At 38.3% G+C, this 18,947-nt stretch overlaps 1 protein-coding gene across 1 annotated transcript in view; it reads left to right on the top strand.

Annotated features, from left to right (window-relative positions):
• Positions 1-315: 315 nt before the first annotated feature.
• Positions 316-18,947, top strand: part of LHFPL6 (LHFPL tetraspan subfamily member 6) — a 291,971-nt gene continuing 273,339 nt past the window's right edge. The window contains exons 1-2 of the mRNA XM_049778855.1: positions 316-607; positions 2,024-2,608. Of these exons, the coding sequence (XP_049634812.1) occupies positions 2,221-2,608 (388 nt within the window). The 5' untranslated portion in view covers positions 316-607; positions 2,024-2,220. The remainder of the gene's footprint in view (positions 608-2,023; positions 2,609-18,947) is intronic.

Here is an 18,947-nt window from a genome sequence, read left to right as displayed (position 1 = left end):
CTCTTGCTCCACCTCTCCTCCACTTGCGCTCCCTTCGGGAGAAAGTCGCTTCGAGGATGAGGAGGCGCTGGGCGAGTCCGAACAATTGCTCCCCTAAGCGGCTGACTTGGACCCCGGGGAAGGCGCAGGCAAGAGGCGCGCCCTCTGCAGGCGCGATGCTCCGGGCAGCACCCGGCGTCTTCGGCGGCGGTCTGCAAGCTTGGAGACCCGGCGGGCTGGAGGGGAGGAGACGGGAGCGAGAAGAGGGCGGTGCGGGAGGGAGGAGCGGTGCGTGCCTCGCCTGCCAAAGGCAGATTAGTGCCCTGCCTGCCAGCCCCAGCGCCCGGCGCGCGGCCGCTGCATTCCGGCGGGGACCGCGGGGATCTGGGATGACCCTGGTGGCTTTCCAGCCCGGCCTTTTACTGGGAAAGCCTTCCTCCCCTTCACCAACGCCGCTTCCTCTCTCTCCTAAGTCGGCCTGGAGTCTTTAAGGACAGCCGCGGAGGAGGAGGAGGAGGAGGAGGAAGCCCGGGCTTGCGGGCAGTGGATGTTCCGCCCGGGAAAAGACTGCAAGTTGGGTGTGCGCCCCGGGACCCGGGAGAGGAGGGGACCACCGCCCTCCAGCCATGTAAGTAGATCGCTCTGCTGACTACCCCTCCCAGGGCGTGGACTCGGTAGGTGTCCAGGCACACCCCCACTTTGCCCCGACGTCTGTTTTGGGGGCTCTCCCGGGCTCCCCACTTTCTGAGCTTCTGTGCTGGCCCGCCTTCTCCGCCTCTCCCGGCTGCTTCTGGCCAAATGGAGCCAACCCTTGGAGGGTGGAGAGGTCGTTGCGTGTCTGCAAGGGGGCTTGCTTTTTTGGGGGGTGGGCTGAGGGAGGACGTCATGCCTTTCTCTGCTGGAGATGGGGATTTCTTGAACGTGTTCCCTGCCACTCCCCCACTCGCCTTCCCCAGACTGCTTGGTCTAGACAGACCAACTTCAGTGGCTGACGCCGGCCACCCACAACCCACAAGATTTAAATAAGAACCCCCAAAGTAGCGGTAGTTTCTCTGGAGTGACAGATTGGACTGGAGCTGGGATGGTGGCTGGAGGAGAAATGGGTCTGGGTGTCGATGAGGTGATGGAAAGGGACTTTTATGAGAATCCTGAAAATTGGAGTGCAGAGTTCTGGAGGAAAGTGGGGTGTGTGGGACTTCAGGGCTTTATGAAAAGTGTGGGGAAAGTGGTCCCGAAATTCTTGAATAGATAGCGGTGTTGGGGAGTCACCGCATTGGGATGACTGGAGCTCCACTAGGTATTAAAAAGTATAGATGACTTTTCAGGTTAGCACTGTCAATCATTCAGCAGGAGAGATGGTTACAATGGTTTTCTTGGGTGCAGTGAATTAAAATTGCTGATAGGAAAGTAATACATGCCTGGGCTTTTCCCCTCGACAAACAGTCTTGAGTTAAGACTGAAAGGATTCACAAAGGCTACCCAGTGACTGAGTTCTGGGATTGTCTAATCGTTTCTCTGATGTAGCGTCTAGGCTATTTGTTGAATTGGTGGTGTTCAGCAGTTGTGCAAATTGTCTTAATTATTTTGTCTCGGCTCACTCTGAGTTAATGCACCTAAAGGAACACAGACAAGTTGGTAGAAACACTGAGCATGAACTTAAAAGCCAGATCAACAAGCATGAGATGCTGCTTCCTTTTATTTTAATATTTGGAAGCATGTTTGCAACCAGTAAAAATGCTACATTACTTTTTATGTGAAGATAGGCAGCGAAGTCAATGACTAGGCAAATACAAGTCCTGCGTTTCTTTAAGTAAATAGCTGTCAGAGTTAATTCAGGAGCATTGCGAGGAGAGAGAAAACGCTTTGCTCTAGCTTGACCCATCTTGCATTAATGGATGTTTAGGGAGATAATTACTTCTTACCCCCTTTGAAGTGTGGAGGCAAGTATGAATATTTATTCTTTGAAACTTGTAGATCAACAGAACTGGTGTACTCACTTCTCTGAAGAGAAATTTAACTTTTTTCTATTTCCTTGTTTTACCAGGGACCATCACCCAGGCTTCAGAGGATGGGATGTGAAGACTCTGTGAGAACTGAAGATCCATTCTGCCAGTAGACACCTATCCCCAAACCCCAATTTCAAAATTGAGGATTAGCTTCAAGGTGCTGGTGGTCTCGAACTTTCTTTCACTGCTGTGGCCCCCAACAGTCCCCTTGGGTCCTCGTTCCTCCATTTGGTGAATGATGGCATCCAGCCTAACTTGTACCGGAGTGATCTGGGCTCTGCTTTCTTTTCTTTGTGCAGCCACCTCCTGTGTGGGCTTCTTTATGCCTTACTGGCTCTGGGGCTCCCAACTGGGCAAACCTGTGTCCTTTGGCACTTTCCGGAGGTGCTCGTACCCCGTTCACGATGAGAGCCGGCAGATGATGGTGATGGTGGAGGAGTGTGGGCGCTATGCCTCCTTCCAGGGCATCCCCAGTACAGAATGGAGAATTTGCACCATTGTGACCGGATTGGGCTGTGGCCTCCTCCTCCTGGTGGCGCTCACCGCCCTCATGGGATGCTGCGTATCTGAGCTCATCTCCAGGACTGTGGGAAGAGTGGCTGGAGGAATTCAGTTTGTGGGGGGTAAGTGACTCTGCTGAGTTTTCCCATCATCTTAAAGCAGTTTGAACAATTGTATTCCAGTCCTTTACTAAGATGATTGCAGTTGACACTTGGAATACTTGGGGAAAATAGACCTGGCCAGACTGGCTTTGATGATAGATAGCTTAAATTAAAGAGTTTTATTGGAATTGCTTTGCAGCCTCAAGAGCTCTTCATTCCTGTACATCCTTAGTCCCATGCATTATTAGCCTGCTAAGTACCACCTATGTGAAGTAGTGACATCTAGGTTGTTTATAATGCAGCAGGAGAGATAGTTTGGATTTTATAGCTTCCTGCTTCTTATATTCAACAATAAGCAATTAAGTTATCTGTGTCTTACAGGAATCCTTATATTTTTAGAGGATTTTTAAGGAATCCTCACATTTAGAGGATAAGTGTGAAAAGTTTTTGATTTTGCATTGTCATCATAAACCTTCAATAGTTTTTGGCGGGTGTGAAATTGACCCCTGTCCGATATTAAACCTATTTTTAAATAAATGATTACTGTTTTATATGAGAGATCAGTTTCACATCAACAACTATGAATTTCAGTATGCTACAAAGATTACGCATAGGCTTAATTTCCTTGTTAGGATTTTACTTTCCAGTATGTATTTACAGTAAAGAAGGGGGACAAAAAAGAATTTTAGTAAATGTTGAATTATTATTATTTCAGATGGACTGGATAGTTTCACTAACACCAGGAAAGGTTTAATTTTTTTTTAGCTGGGTTTTCTCCAGCAAGTATTGTTTCAATATCTCTGGTCATATGGTTTTAATTATACTTTATATAAATTTTCCTGAGCTTTTCACCTCTGTTCTTCAACCTGACGAGCTAAACTTGGCTGATTTATAATATGCCCAGGTAAAATATGACAATGTCTGTAGAATCTAGAAGAGTGAAGCAAAAAAAGAAAACTGGGATAACATATAAAATGTATTGTCAGCTTCATTACAAAGTAAAAGTCTGTTACTTTTGCATTTGGTATTTTCTTACATTCTTTCTCTCTGAAGAATTTGGATGGAAAAGCAGAATTAAAATTGGTGGATTCTGAGATTGTCTCTTCATATTTCAGAATACTTTCTAACTTGAGCAAAGTCTTACTTATGATGGGTATATAATGCATAAAATGTAGTAAAATTACTGGGAAACAAAAAAGGATGGTATTGAAATTTGGAATATCAATTGAGTTGGAAAACTTGTTGATATCACAGATTTTAAGACTAGAACTAACGCCTGGAGTCTTTGAAAATTTTCCTTTAAGAATAAACTTTATTTGCTATTTGTATTTCACTTGACTCAGGAAAATTGCTTAGGCAGTTTTTGTCTCATATTATGGAAAATATTACTTTCAGTACCCCCACCCAGTTTAGGGCATGGATGATTATTATTTCTGGCAGAATAGTAAAATGCTTACAAAGAGAAATCTGTTTTTATTGATTATCTTTAAATGTATAATGAAGGGAGGCAACAGGAAGTGAATCCGAGGCCCTTGAGATTTACGATTCCCCCACTAAGCTATCAATAGATTTTTTTTGGGGGGGGGGAATTATATAAAGCAAAATGTTCTACCTCACAGGAAACTCAAGAGGAAAGACCAGTGGGGATTTTATATATATCTTGAAAAGGTCTGTCTTTTATCCTTTACATGTGCATTTCTTGAACTCTGACTCAGTAAAAGTTATTGACAGTAAGCTAAGGATATGTTATTACTAGTTGTATTCTCCTTCTTTCTCATATTCTTGCAAAAAGAATTCTGAAAGCAAAACCTAGGAGGCTTTTTGAACTTGAACCTCTGGAGGGTACAAGCAAGTAAAGACATCCAATTTCTCACAGCAATAGTAAATTTATAGTTAAAAGAATGAATGAATGATTGAAAATATCTTGACAAATTTGCCAGTAATCAGACATGTAATGATTCAGCCAAAAGGTTACCCCCAAAATGTTTCAAAGGAAATGTCACCTGTTGTTTATTTTATAATTCTTTGGGTTTTTATCAAAGTGGTGACCAATTTCACTTTACAATTTATTTCACAAGTGCGTTTTATAAAGATTGAGATTTGCCTCCCTCATCAGTGAGTTATATGAGTTGCAGAGTATGCTAATAAATAAAGTTCATATGTAAGGTACCAGACTCCAGAGTGAATTCTCTTGCAAGAATAATTCATCCAGAAGAGTTATGTTTAACTAAAGTTAGGCTTGTTCTGAAAACAAGGGGAAGCAGGAGAATGCACAATAGTAGGCTCCCTCCCTCTCCTTGCCTGCTGTGCCTGGAGTTGACACATATGGTGTAACATCAGGCAGTAAATTTCCTGCAGGACTACTTTGGAAGTAGTTAAAGGGCAGAGTGTCAACCTTAATTTTGAATCATTTGCTATGGTTAGGTAGAGCTTAAAATGTCACCTGTCAACTGATGGAACATGGTGAAGTAGCATTGTCTCTGGATCTTTGCTTATTCTCCTAATGAACATTAGCTATTTAAAGGAATCAATTACTTCTCTTTCTCCTTCGGCAACTCCTACAATAACTTTAATTGCAACCCTCTCCATATAATTTTTGTTATAATTTTTAAAAACTAGTATACTTGACTTTTGTCCTCAATTGCATTTTTGGAAAGGTGTGTAGAAAGTCTGGGGATATAATATATAGTAAAAACGTTAGTATACATACAGTTTGGTGGTACTGTAAGAGATGAAATTTTATGTTTTATTTGAATACTAGTGTGGTTGTTAAAGACTTCATTAGACATTTTTTTTGGTTTTGAAGCCACACCTGTCAGTGCTTAGGGTTTACTACTGGCTCTGCACTCAGGAATTACTGCTGACTGTACTCAAGGGACCATATGGGATACTGGGAATTGAACCTGAGTCAGTGCGTGCAAGGCAAACAAACACACTACAGCAGGATCACTCTGGCCCCAAGACTTCATTTGACTTAAAAAAAAAAAAAACAACAGTAGAAAACTGGGTGTATTTGTTAGTAAAATACTCTGTGTACTTTGTGAAGGAAACATGGAGGAACACAATAAAGACACAACAAGCTTATAAGTTTTGTCCACTGGCATGTTAGGGTGTATATTTGTAGATATCATCTTGGGAAATTGTCAGTGCTATAATGAATTACACTACAGATATTTTTGTGATTCCACAATTATTTTAATTGTGACTTACAGATAATATATATTATATACATATATATAAAGGGCACAAAATACCAATTGATAACAATATCTATCTTTAAAGTTTATTTATTTATTTTTACATTAAATTTTTACTATTAACATTGTGATTTACCAAGTCATTCATAATATAGCTATTTCAGGCGATAAATGTTCAAACAACAGTCCCAGAAACAGTGTGACCTTCCCTTTATTAATGTCCCCAGTTTCCCACCCGCCACCATAGTCTGCTTTCTTGTAGGCACAAAAAAGTTTATTTCATATTGTTTGTTACAACACAAAGGCAAATGGAATTATCAAAACTCAGATCAGCAAGGGTCAGTGTGAGATAATTATTATATCTCTCCATATTGTTACTAAATTCAGTGTCTTAAGAATTTACTGAAACTGTATTTGGTGCTAGTTGAGCTTTTTGTGTTACTGTCCAAATTCACTGAACTTGGTAGATTACTATGTAACTATCCCGTCAGATTTTCTTTGCTACTTGACTTACACAAGTATAAAGTTTTGTGATGTTGCGAAGCACGAAGTGTCAACACTATTCAGAATTTATAGATCTAGAGATAAATTTGGTGGCTTGGTAGTTTGAAAGGTTAGGTCTTAGAACTGTGCTGTTTCTGTCAGAGGGTGCAGGATGTGGTGCTGGGCTGCTGTAATTCATACAAAGAGGAATCTGCCTTCACCCGTTTTGAAAATTTTATGGAGGTATCAGCCTCCACACTGTGTGAGAATAATACGTGCCATATATCTATCTATCTATATCTATATCTATATCTATATCTATATCTATATCTATCTATCTATCTATCTATATATATCTTGGTAGAGGATTGGGCCATTTTTCTGCTGGGAAGATAGCAGGTGTGTGTGTGTAGGAAGCTTTTTTTTTTTGTCAGAGTGGGTGTGAGGGGTCTGGATTCAACTTTATTTCAGAAATAGTACTAGAGTTTTCAGCCCTGTAGTCTGGTCCCACATATGAAGTTTTAGCTACTCATATTGAGTTCAGTATCAGAGCTGGGCCATTTTTGTTGGAGAGTGCAAGGTGTGGCTCTGAGCTGTTGCAGTTCATGCAGAAAGGGGACTCTGCTCCCACTCATTTTGAGAATTCTATAGAGGCATCAGCCAGACTACCTGTGAAACATTGGCAGCCATTATTTCCTTTTGGACCTTGATAGCAGAGCTAGGCTGTTTTCCTCTATCTTTTAAGTTTAGACATGACTCTTTTCTAAGAAACCAAGGGATACCAGCTCCAACTAATTGCTAGTAAAATGCCAATCAAGAAAGTAATGACTAGAAAGTTTTTTTTCTAAGCATCTCTTTCTCCATGTGCTCCATTATGTTTTTCCATCATTACCTTTCCAGAGTCTCCTTTCTGTAGGGTCCCTTCTGGGCCTGTCTTTCATCCCTTTAGGATGAGAACTCTCAATTCAAATTCCCTTACTCCACTTTAAGACTAACCTGTTATGTGTCATGCCACATTATGTTTTCTTTCATAACTTTCTTGAGTGACAACCGAGGAATAAGAAATGGTGTGCTGGCATATTAATGGGCAGAGTGAATGGCTTTTTAGTGACACTTTTTTTAATTCAAAGAAGTTGCCTTCATTTTAAGAATCTAGAAACGGGAGTTGAGAGTTAGAATAGTGGATAGGCCATTTCCTTGCACACTATGACTAACTTAGAGCCTGTCCCCAGCATTCCATTTTGTTCCTTGAGCTCTCCAGGACTGATTTCTGAGTGCAGAACCAGGAGTAGCCTGAGCAAAAACAAAAGCAAAAACAAAACAAAAAGAATTCAGACACTCGTAAGCCAGCCAGGGGATTTGACAGGAGCCTTTTTGTTCTTGTTTAAATTGCAGCTTATAGATTATAGATCTGTTCCATTTAGTTTCCTCCAGTTTATAATGGAAAGTCCAGGTAAGTAGTTTGAAGTAAGTGGTTCTCAAACCACCACTGCCCTAGGTAGTGGTTCTCAAACTTCACCACACACAATGTCATCCAAAAGATTTTTAAAACATACAGATTTCCTGGATTTACCCCGGAATTTATGATGCAGTGAACTTGGAGGAACTTGCTTTTCTAGGTGATGCTGGTTGGCAGGATATACTTTATTCTAAGTTGGTCATTTTCTATTAATAACTTTGACTACTAATAGATGACTATCTTTGAGATAAAGTTTTCTTTTATCATGATCTGATATGACTATCTCAACTATGAAAACCTATCTCTTTAGTCTAGATATGTTTTTTTCTATTGCTTTTTTTGTCAAAGAAAATTAATTTTTCTGGAGTTATTTATAATATTATGAATATTATAAATATTAAAATATAAAGTATACATTGTTCACTATGTACAATACTATGCATTCCTTCAATTAATATTGTCCTATGCCAGAAGCAAGGTTTTATTGTTTGCTTGTTTTTGGCTACATCCTGCAGCACTCAGGATTACTCCTGGCACTGGGTTCAGAAATTACTCCTGGCAGGCTTAGAGAACCTTATGTATGTGGGGGATCATATCCAGGTCAGCCATATACAAGGCAAACTCCCTAACCACTGTGCTCTCACTCTGATTCCAGAAACAAGATTTTAAAGATGGAGAATTCAAAATTAGATCTTAATACAACTTCTGGAGTTTCATGCAGTTCATTTTCAGTAAGGAATTGCTCATCAAAGACCTGAGACTACATTAAAAACCAAGAGATAAGCAAATCAGCCCTGGAGCCAGATTTATCCAGAAAAATGTGGAATTATTTAGGGCAGGAAAGTGCTTAGTACATAGGCAGTCTGAACATTGTTTCTAAGGAAATTTGAGGATAGAAAAGGTTTCTTAATCTTAATCTTGTCTTGAGGGACAGATCTACTCACTGAGTAAGTAGCACTTTCTAGGGCTCAGATCTCCTCATACATCACAATGTCAGGTTCTGTAGGTATAGTGATAGAAGAGGAACAAGTTTGAGATGGAGACTTGAACAGTGTAATGAGCTGGGCTTTGATAGCCTGAAAAGAATGAAGGAAATATTCAGTCACTTCTTAAAATGTAGGTTGCAACCACATCTTGGTCTAGTAGCTCAGTAGAGGTTTAGTGGGAAATTGACAGAAGTAAAAAGTTTTTAAATAGTGTAAGGGCAAAAATTTAATTCAGAGCCAAATGTGCAATGAATCCAAGATATTTCTGTTTTATTTTGTTTTGGGACCATACCTGGGTTACTTCTGACTCTGCTCTTAGGAATCGCTACTGGCAGTGCTTGGAAGACCATATGGGATGCTGGTGACTAAACCTGGGTGCTGTGTGCAAGGCAAATTCCCTACCCACTGTACTATCTCTCTAGCCCCAAATCCAAGGTAATTCCGGCAGGGCTCATTGTGTTGCTTTTCTTGGATAAAAGAAATCTCAAGTGGAAATGGTTGAAGGTGCTCTGGTATACAGTATAGTGACTTAGTAGGAACAGTGCAAGTATCATTGGACTCTAGATTTATCAAGGGCAGAAACCTCAATAATTAACAAACATTTGATACAACCTAATTTTATATGCTTGTATCTAATAATGTTGTAGAATGAAAGTTTCAAAGAGCTATCACTTGTTTAATTTTTTCATGTCTTTTTTTTAATTGGAACTTGTCTTCTAAACTTATCTTTTGTAGTTTTTCATTGTTTTCTAACTTGGAGCTTCTGAAGGCTCTAAATCCATAATTGACATGAAAGTTCAATAAAATACGCTTTGAGTTTGCAAGCACGCCTGAAGGCCACTGAGCATTTATTCTGTTAGAGAGTTCACAGCTTTGCCAGTGTGAAGCTGTTTCCAGAGCACCACATGAAGTATTTCTGACAAACTCCTCTGGGGAAATTGAGACACTGAAAGTCCACAGACCACATTTTGAGAAACATGAGGTGATTTTATTCACTTGAAACCTCAGAGGGTATCAGTGTTAGTATACAGATTTAAATTAACTTAAATTTAAGTTGAATTAAATTAATAAAGTTTGAATTATCAATATCTTTCCATCCTTTTTGTTAATTTGGGGATGATGTGACTGGAGGAGCCAAGATGGGCACTGTTGTAAAAATAGATCTTTTATACCTTTTTTTTTTTTTAAAAAAATATATATATGATATATATGACATAAAGCTTTTTTTCTTCTCTGTATCGTTCCAATTTTAGTATATGTGCTTCCAAAGCAAGCATTATATAAAGCTTTTTTTATATCATATGATTGACATTCTGTCATTGGTGATAGTCGGCCCTATGTTGTACACCAGATAATAGAACCAAATTTTCTCTTAGTTGTGCTTCAATGAAGACTGTTTTGATTGTGGCTCCAGCTGCAAATTGTAAACGTGATGTCCTGGAAGAATCAAGAGAGTGTAGTATTAGATAAAGAGTTAGTGTATTTTGAATCAATGTGCTTGACACTCTGAAGGAACAAGAAGGTCAGAGATTCTACTCTATTCATATTTGACTTTATTGAGGCAGAAAATTTATACTTTTTTTTTCAGATGAGAACACTGATTTAAAGTAACAACCAATATTATCATATTAGTTATTGGTTAAGTGGTGTTAGCACCATTCTATTAAAGTATTAATTAAAATTTACACCTTGTAATTTATATGGAATTTATAATTTATGGGCATTATAATAATTTTAATAGGAAATTCTTAGTATTGTTTCATTGGTGTTCAATTTAACTGCTGTAGTGATACCATGCACCATTTTTGCCAGTTTTCAAATTATTTATATGCTATAGTACATAGGATATTAAGGGAGAATGCCAAAATAGCCAATCAAAGCAAACTTACTGCTATTTAAAATTATTTTACAGAATAATTTTATCTTTCATTATTGCACTTGCCAAGTTTTAGCAGCCTTTATAGTGATTCTTTGCTGAAGCTGAAGATAATGTTAATTCCAGAGTACATTCTGTTAAAGAACAGAAATAAGTATTGTGTCTCTTTAAAAACAGAGAATAACGTCACAAAGAATAAGAACAATCGCTGCTGGTGGGGATGTGGAGAGAAAGGAACTCTCATTTACTGTTGGTGGGAATGCTGTCTAGTCCAGCCTTTATGGAAAACAATATGGAGATTCCTCAAAAGACTGGAAATTGAGCTCTTATATGATCCACCTACACCACTCCTAGGGAAATACCCTAGAAACTCAAAAATAGAATTCAAAAATTCCTTCCTCACACCTATATTCATTGCAGTGCTATTTACAATAGTCAGACTCTGGAAAGAACCAAGATGCCCTTCATCAGATGAATGACTGAAGAAAGTGTGGTAAATATACACAATGGAATATTATGCAGCTGTCAGGAGAGATGAAGTCATGAAATTTCCCTATACGTGGAAGTACATCGAATCTATTAATGCTGAGTGAAATAAGTTAGAGGGAGAGAGATATACACAGAATAGCCTCATTCATCTACAGGTTTTAAGAAAAATTAAGGACATTATTATAATAATTACCAAAGACAATAGAGATGAGGGCCGGAAGGACCAGCTCACAATATGAAGCTCACCACAAAGTGTAGTGGTGCAGTTAGGGAAATAATTACATTAACAACTATCATGACAGTCTTAATGTGTGAGAGGAGTAAAAGGCCTGTCTCAAATACAGGCAAGGGTTGGGAAGGAGGAGGGGTGGGGGGGGGCATTGGTGGTGGGAATGTTGCACTGGTGAAGGGGGAGTTTTCTGTTTATGACTGAAACCCAATTATAATCATGTTTCTAATCATGGTGTTTAAAGATTTTAAAAAAGGTTAAAAATGATTTAAAAAAATAGAAACAGAGAATGATGTTCTCAGTCCAATGCCACTTGCACCAGCAACTTCAAAACCTCAATCAAGAAGAGGTTCTGTTGCAGAGAATAGGACAAACAAACGTAAGTACACAAACATACAAGAACTTAAGTTTTAAGGTAATCTGGGCATTCATCTATTATTTCACTTATTCAATACAATATTGCTCCCTGACTTCCACCAGAGTCCCAACAGGTAAGCTCAGTGGTAGTCAGTCTGTTGACAGAGACTTTAAAGACAGTAAGCATCAATATTCAATAGATCAGTAGATGCTAGGGTATTTTATTTTTCTATTCTATCCCATGATACTATTGTTTTCTGTGCACAGATGTATGCCATATGCACTTGTGTTTTCTAAGACCTACACTATTTTACCTAGAAACTTATTTCATCCTTGAGGATGTGGATGAATACTCACATCCTACTCTGTCAATCTTGATTTATAAAATATGTTAGAAACAAAGTTCTAGCTAGATTATTCTAACCAATTCTTGGGATTTCCTGGTGACTTTTGTTTGCCCATTTTTTGGGAGCCAAATCTGTGGTGCTCAGGGTATACTCCCATCTCTGTGCTATGCTCAAGGATCATGTGGTGCTAGGGGGTTGAATCTTGATTTCCCACCTGGAAAAACTGTGTTTAGTCCTTTAAACTACATCTTAGACTCAGGGACTTCTGAATCATCATTTAAAAAAATCATAAGCTGCTCTATATCTGGTATAGTTATGACTAATTATTACAAAACCCTGTTCTCTTTAAATGGTAGACATCATTTCAGTTAGTGATTTCTGTTAAAATTCATAAAGCTCAACATTTAAGTATTGAAATGACCTCATAACTGTAGTAAATAATTTATTTCTGCCTCATATTTTTAATAATAATTCCAGATGCCTTTGGTATATTAAAAGATGTGTTAAAATTGGGGCCAGAATGGTGGCACAAGTGGCAGGGTGTTTGCCTTGCATGTGCTGACCCCTGGCCTCCCATATCATTCCCCAAGCCAAGCGGGTATTTCTGAGTGCATTGCCAGGAGTAACTCCTGAGTGTCACCAGTTGTGGCCCAAACACCAAAAAAATGTGTTAAAATATTTTTGGATAAAAATAATTTCTTTTGTGTGTTTCTTTCTGTTTTACTTGCACAGTATTGTTCTCATTGCTCCTGTAATACTGGTGATATTTAAAATTATTTGTTAATTTAACTGTAACATTGCATATAACGTTGATGGGTGAATAGCAAAACCCAGGAAAGGGAGTAAGAGATATGTTAGAGCAGTGTTGGCCAGACATAGCCAGAACCTCCTTGAAACTGAGGAAAAAGAGATAGGATTTTGAAAGTATTTCTCAGGAGTGCTTTCTGCTCTATGTTTAGATAAATAAATCAATGAGTGAATAATTCCCTCATAATTTTATATTTCCACTTAGATAAGAAATAAACTTTTTTGTTGTTCTTCCTTTAGCCTCTTACACCTATTTGCTAAAATGATCATTTTGGTAACATGTAAACTAGCAGTCAGTCAGTTCAAGACATTGAACTTCATTGGCTTCTTTTCTTTTCTTTTCTTTTCTTTTCTTTTCTTTTCTTTTCTTTTCTTTTCTTTTCTTTTCTTTTCTTTTCTTTCTTTCTTTCTTTCTTTCTTTCTCTCTTTCTTTCTTTCTTTCTCTCTCTCTCTCTCTCTTTCTTTCTTTCTTTCTTTCTTTCTTTCTTTCTTTCTTTCTTTCTTTCTTTCTTTCTTTCTTTCTTTCTTTCTTTCTTTCTTTCTTTCTTTCTTTCTTTCTTTCTTTCTTTCTTTCTTTCTTTCTTTCTTTCTTCCTTTCTTTCTTTTTGAAGCAAAACCAATTTTTTATTTGGAGATTCTGAGAAAGGGGAGAGAAGGAGAGTAATGAGAGAGGGAGAGAGCAAGGGACTCAAGAGAGAACCCAGGCTTCTTCAAAATTGAAGAGAGCCTCAGAACTCATTCCAGCAATAAAATGCATAAGAATGAAAGTCCATGTTTTAAGAGGAGAGATGTGGCCAACATGCGTTTGGGCACCAGGTACTCAGGCAACACATGTGCCTTACTAGCTTTTATGAGTAAAACTTCTTTTGTCTCTTTAGAAATGTTAGAAATTGGATAAATAAGTAATTGGACAAATACATAAATAAAATGTAGATGTAAGAGCAATTTTATATGACATTTTTATAAAAATATTTTAGCTGCATTTTATTAGGAAATAAATGTTACTATTAACTTGTTTATACTCAAAAATTTCTGTGAATTACCTTTATCAAACAAATCTTTCAGAGACCTAATGAGTTGCTATCATAGCTGAAATTAGTTCATTACAGCTTCATAGTCAAGAAAAGCAAGAAAGGAAACTAGGCATCCCTTGGTTATTATGAATGACTTAATGACATCTATTATTTTTATCAACTTTATGAGTCAATTGCACTGAAAACCATGAAACTTGATTTTTTTTTGTCATTTCAGTGTAATTTATATTTCCATGTATTTGTCACATCAAAATTTTGAAAAAATAAAGTTCCTTTAAGCTTTTAAATAGTATGATTTTGTGATTAGTCTAATCCTCTTTGATAGAGCTTCTTGGTGAGAGTTGATGGGTATGTGGTGAGGGTTTTCGTAGTGTGTCTCTGGGTCTTTACTATTAAGCTCCAGAAGCTTTCCTAAAACGCAGCTCTCTAATATTTACTTATGATAAGATTAGCCATAACTGAATGCCTTCCAAATTGTACTTGATAATGTGGTGGATTTTGGCATGTGTGAAACATTTCAGATTCCTTTTAGGATCATGGTAATCTAGTCATTTTCCTGGAAAGGAGGGACACAAGTTCATATTTAGTCATACAACATTTTTTCACTTTGGCTACTTTAATTCCCCATAACAATGATAGTTCCGCTCCATTTCTCTTCTCTGCTATGTATACACAGTTGTTTAGAAAACAAATAGAACATATCCTCTTAGGTCTGGAATAAAACTAAAGAAGACCACATTTTTTTGAGACTGATATGACATGACATAATTTTTATTTGTTTTGGGGATTTGGGATTGCATTATCTGGCTCAAATGGAAAACTTAATCATTTAAGGCAAGTTGTACATCTAATATGGGATGTAGTTGATTGAAAAGCAGTTGGATTTTTTAAAATTCTACTCCTAATTATGTAACTATTTTGAAAGATAAAACGTGTTTATGCAATTTCCCTGAGTATTCTTTGGTTCTGTGAGTTAAATAAGACTGATGTCCACATGTTTGGTTGTGGGATATAACTGATAGAAAATTGCATGTTATATCTTTCCTTCACAGGTTTTTACACTTGTGATTACTTAAAATTTGTGTTTATGTGTGTAATATCATTCTTGAATTGCTTTTTTAAGTGTCGTGGGTAGAGGCCTTTATTTCATTCACTGTACTATACTCAGACTGAGGAAACTTTTTAAGAGAGAATAGGCAATAATAATTTTCTGGTGGAGTGAGTAAGAAATGGCTCACTGTGGGGACTGCCAGGTAAAGTGCTGATTGCTTCACCTGCAGAGTCTCTGCCCTGCTGTGCTTCTTCTGAGGAAACTGAGGACCTGAAGGGAGCACTGTCCTGTGCTCTCTGTCTTTTCTGAATCCTTGAAGCTCTCCTCAGAGACCTGAGAAGCAAACCCCCAAAAAACTGCATTCTGCAGCTACCCAGCGAGCGAGTGAGTGAGTAAGAAATGGATGACTGTGGGGACTCCCAGGTGAAGTGCTGATTGCTTCACCTGTGGAGTCTCTGCCCTGCTGTGCTTCTTCTGAGGAAACTGAGGACCACAAAGGAACCCTGTCCTATGCTTCTCTGTCTTTTCTAAATCCTTGAACTTCTCCTCAGAGCCACTGAAATCTGCTGGAACTCAGAAGCCAGCACCCCTATCTGCCTGTCTTCTGTGCTGTGCTCCATTTTTGGCCTGATTTCATCCTGTGTGTGGCTCATCTGCGGACGGCTCGCCTTCCCTGGAGGTGAGTTTACAAGCCCAGAAAGGGTAGAGCCACAGGAGCGCGGCCGCTCCGCTTTTCTTCCCGGCCGTACACATCATTTAGCCAATGAATACAACCACAACACGTAGAAAAACCAACAATACAAGTGGGACAATGGCCAGCGCCAGGCATAGAGAATGACGATGGCAACTCTGAAGACTTGAAAATGACCAACCAACTAGTCAGTCTCTTAGATAAAGAGTTTAGAGTTGCAATATGGAAGATGTTCAAAGAACTCAAAGAAAATAGAGAAGAGAACACTAATAAGAATGAGGAGAATATGAAGATAGAAATCAGAAAACACCAAACTGAAATTTCAAGTAAAATAAGAGGTCTGAAAAACTCAGTAGATGAATTGAAGAAAAACATGGTTGAGCTTTCCCACGGGTTAACAGCAGCTGAGGATAGAATTAGTACACTAGAAGATGACATGAATAACAATTCCATAAGGAGAAGAAATTGGAAAAAAGCCTTAAAGCAAATAATCAAACGATGGAAAAATTACATAAAGAATGGAAACAGATGAAAATAGAAGTCTATGATAAGCTCAACAGAAACAAATTAAGAATCACTGGAGTCCCAGAGACCCAGGAAGAAAATCTCCAGGAAGAATCAACAGTCAAGAACATCATTAAAGAGAAACTACCAGAGCTAATGAATACATGTGATCAAATCCTGCATGCCCAAAGAGTACCAACTAAAAGAGACCCCAGAAAAAACACCCCAAGACACATCCTAGTCACAACGACGAATTCCATAGATAGAGACAAAATTCTGAAAGCAGCAAGATCGAAAAAAGAAATTACATTCAAGGGAACATCCTTGAGATTTACTGCAGACCTGTCACTGGAAACACTCAAGGCCAGAAGGCAATGGTTGGACATAGTGACAAAACTCAATGAAATAAATGCTTTTCCTAGAATACTGCACCCAGCAAAAATCACTTTCAGGTTTGAAGGAACAATACATGGTTTCACAGACAAACAAAAGCTCAGAAACTTTACAGACTCAAAACCATTCTTAAAAGAAAAACTGAATGGTCTAGTTTAAGACAAGACTGACGAACAGACACACCAAACTTCGATATAAAGATGGCACTAACTCCCAGGACAATTCTTTCTCTCAATGTCAATGGACTAAATGCACCAGTTAAGAGCACAGAGTGGCTAAATGGATCAAAAAGCTCAATCCAACCTTCTGCTGCCTACAAGAAACTCACCTGAATAGTCAATAGACTCAAATCAAAGGCTGGAGGAAAAACATCCAAGCAAACAACACCCACAAAAATGCTGGAGTGGCCATACTAATATCAGATGATGCAAACTTTATACTCAGGAAAGTTGTAAGAGACAAAGTTGGACATTTTGTATTAATCAAGGGATATGTACAGCAGGAAGAAATCACTCTCTAAACATATATGCTCCGAATAAGGGGCCAGCAAAATATTTAATAAAATTGTTGACAAATCTGAAAAATAATATCAATAACAACACAATAATTGTGGGAGACCTCAACACGGCATTGTTAACACTTGACAGGTCAACCAGACTGAAACCCAACAAGAATATACTAGACCTGAAAAGTGAAATGGAAGAAAGAGGCCTAGTAGATATATACAGGACACTCCACCCGCAGAAGCCCGGATACACATTCTTCTCTAATGTACAAGGAACATTCACCAGGATAGACTACATGCTAGCACAGAAAACATAACTCTATAGTATTAAGAGGATAGAAATTTTGCAGGCTACCTTCGCTGACCACAAGGCCCTGAAATTATATGTGAACTATAAAGGGACCCAGAAGAAAAACTTTAATACCTGGAAGTTAAACAGCCGAATACTGAATAACCAGTGGGTCAGAGATGAAATCAAAGAGGAAATCAAAACCTTTCTAGAAACAGATGACAATGGAGACACAAACTATCAGAACCCATGGGACACAGCAAAAGCAGTACTGAGAGGAAAATTTATAGCTTTGCAAGCACACATCAGGAAAGAAGAAGGGACATACCTGAATAGCTTAATGACGCAGCTCATTGAATTAGAAAGTACTCAACAAAAGGACCCAAAAATAGAGAGACAGAAGGAATTAACAAAGCTTAGAGCAGAAATCAATGAAGTGGAAACCCGAAAAACAATCCAAAAGATCAACGAAAGAAGAAGTTGGTTCTTTGAAAAAAATAAAGAAGATTGATAGACCACTGGCAAAACTAACAAAGAAAGAGAAAGAGAAACTTGATAACTCGTATTAAGAATGAAAAAGGAGAGATCACTACTGATATGGTAGAAATTGAAAGGGTAATCAGAAACTACTTTGAGAAACTCTATGCCACTAAAAATGAAAACCTGGAAGAAATGGATAAATTTTTGGACTCATAATCTTCCACGGTTGAAGGAAGAGGATGTAGCATATCTAAACACAACTATCACTATTGAGGAAACTAAGACTATAATCAAATGTCTGCCCAAAAACAAAAGTCCAGGCCCAGATGGATTTACTAATGAATTCTTTCAAACTTTCAAGAGGAACTTCAACCAATCCTGGCAAGACTGTTTCATGAAATCGAAAAAACAGGAACACTTCCAAATAGCTTTTATGAAGCCAACATCACCTTGATACCTAAACCAGACAGAGATGCTACCAAAAAAGAAAATTACAGACTAATATTGCTGATGAATACAGATGCAAAGATCCTCAACAAAATCCTGGCAAGTAGGAATCAATGCCTCATTAAGAAGATCATCCACTATGATCAATTAGGTTTCATCCCAGAAATGCAAGGCTGTTTAACATCCGTAAATCTATCAACATAATACAGAACATCAACAAAAAGAAAAATAGGAATCACATGATCATATCAATAGACGCAGCAAAAGCATTTGATAAGGTCCAACACCCATTCTTGATCAAAACTCTCAGCAAGATGGGAATGGAAGGAACCTTTCTCAATATAGTTAAGGCCATCACCACAGCCAGAGGCAAATATTGTCCTCAATGAAAAAAACTGAAAGTCTTTCTTCTAAATCCTGGCACAAGACAAGGCTGTCCTCTCTCACCACTCCTATTCAACATAGCACTGGAAGTACTTGCTATCGTGATTAGGCAAGAAAAATATATCATGGGAATCAGATTGGAAAGGAGGAAGTCACGTTCTCGCTGTTTTTAGATGACATGATACTCTTCCTAGAAAACCCTAAAGTCTCTACGAAAAAGCTTCTAGAAACAATAGATTCATATAGCAAGGTGGCAGGCTACAAAATTAACACACAAAAATCAATGGCCTTTCTATACACCAATTGTAATAAGGAAGAAATGGACATTAAGAAAACAACCCCATTCACAATA

This window comes from Suncus etruscus, chromosome 8 (genome assembly GCF_024139225.1).
Source record: "Suncus etruscus isolate mSunEtr1 chromosome 8, mSunEtr1.pri.cur, whole genome shotgun sequence".
NCBI classification, from domain to species: Eukaryota; Metazoa; Chordata; class Mammalia; order Eulipotyphla; family Soricidae; genus Suncus; species Suncus etruscus.
Note: the sequence above shows the minus strand (reverse complement) of the source record. Positions and strands in the feature narration are given on the sequence as shown.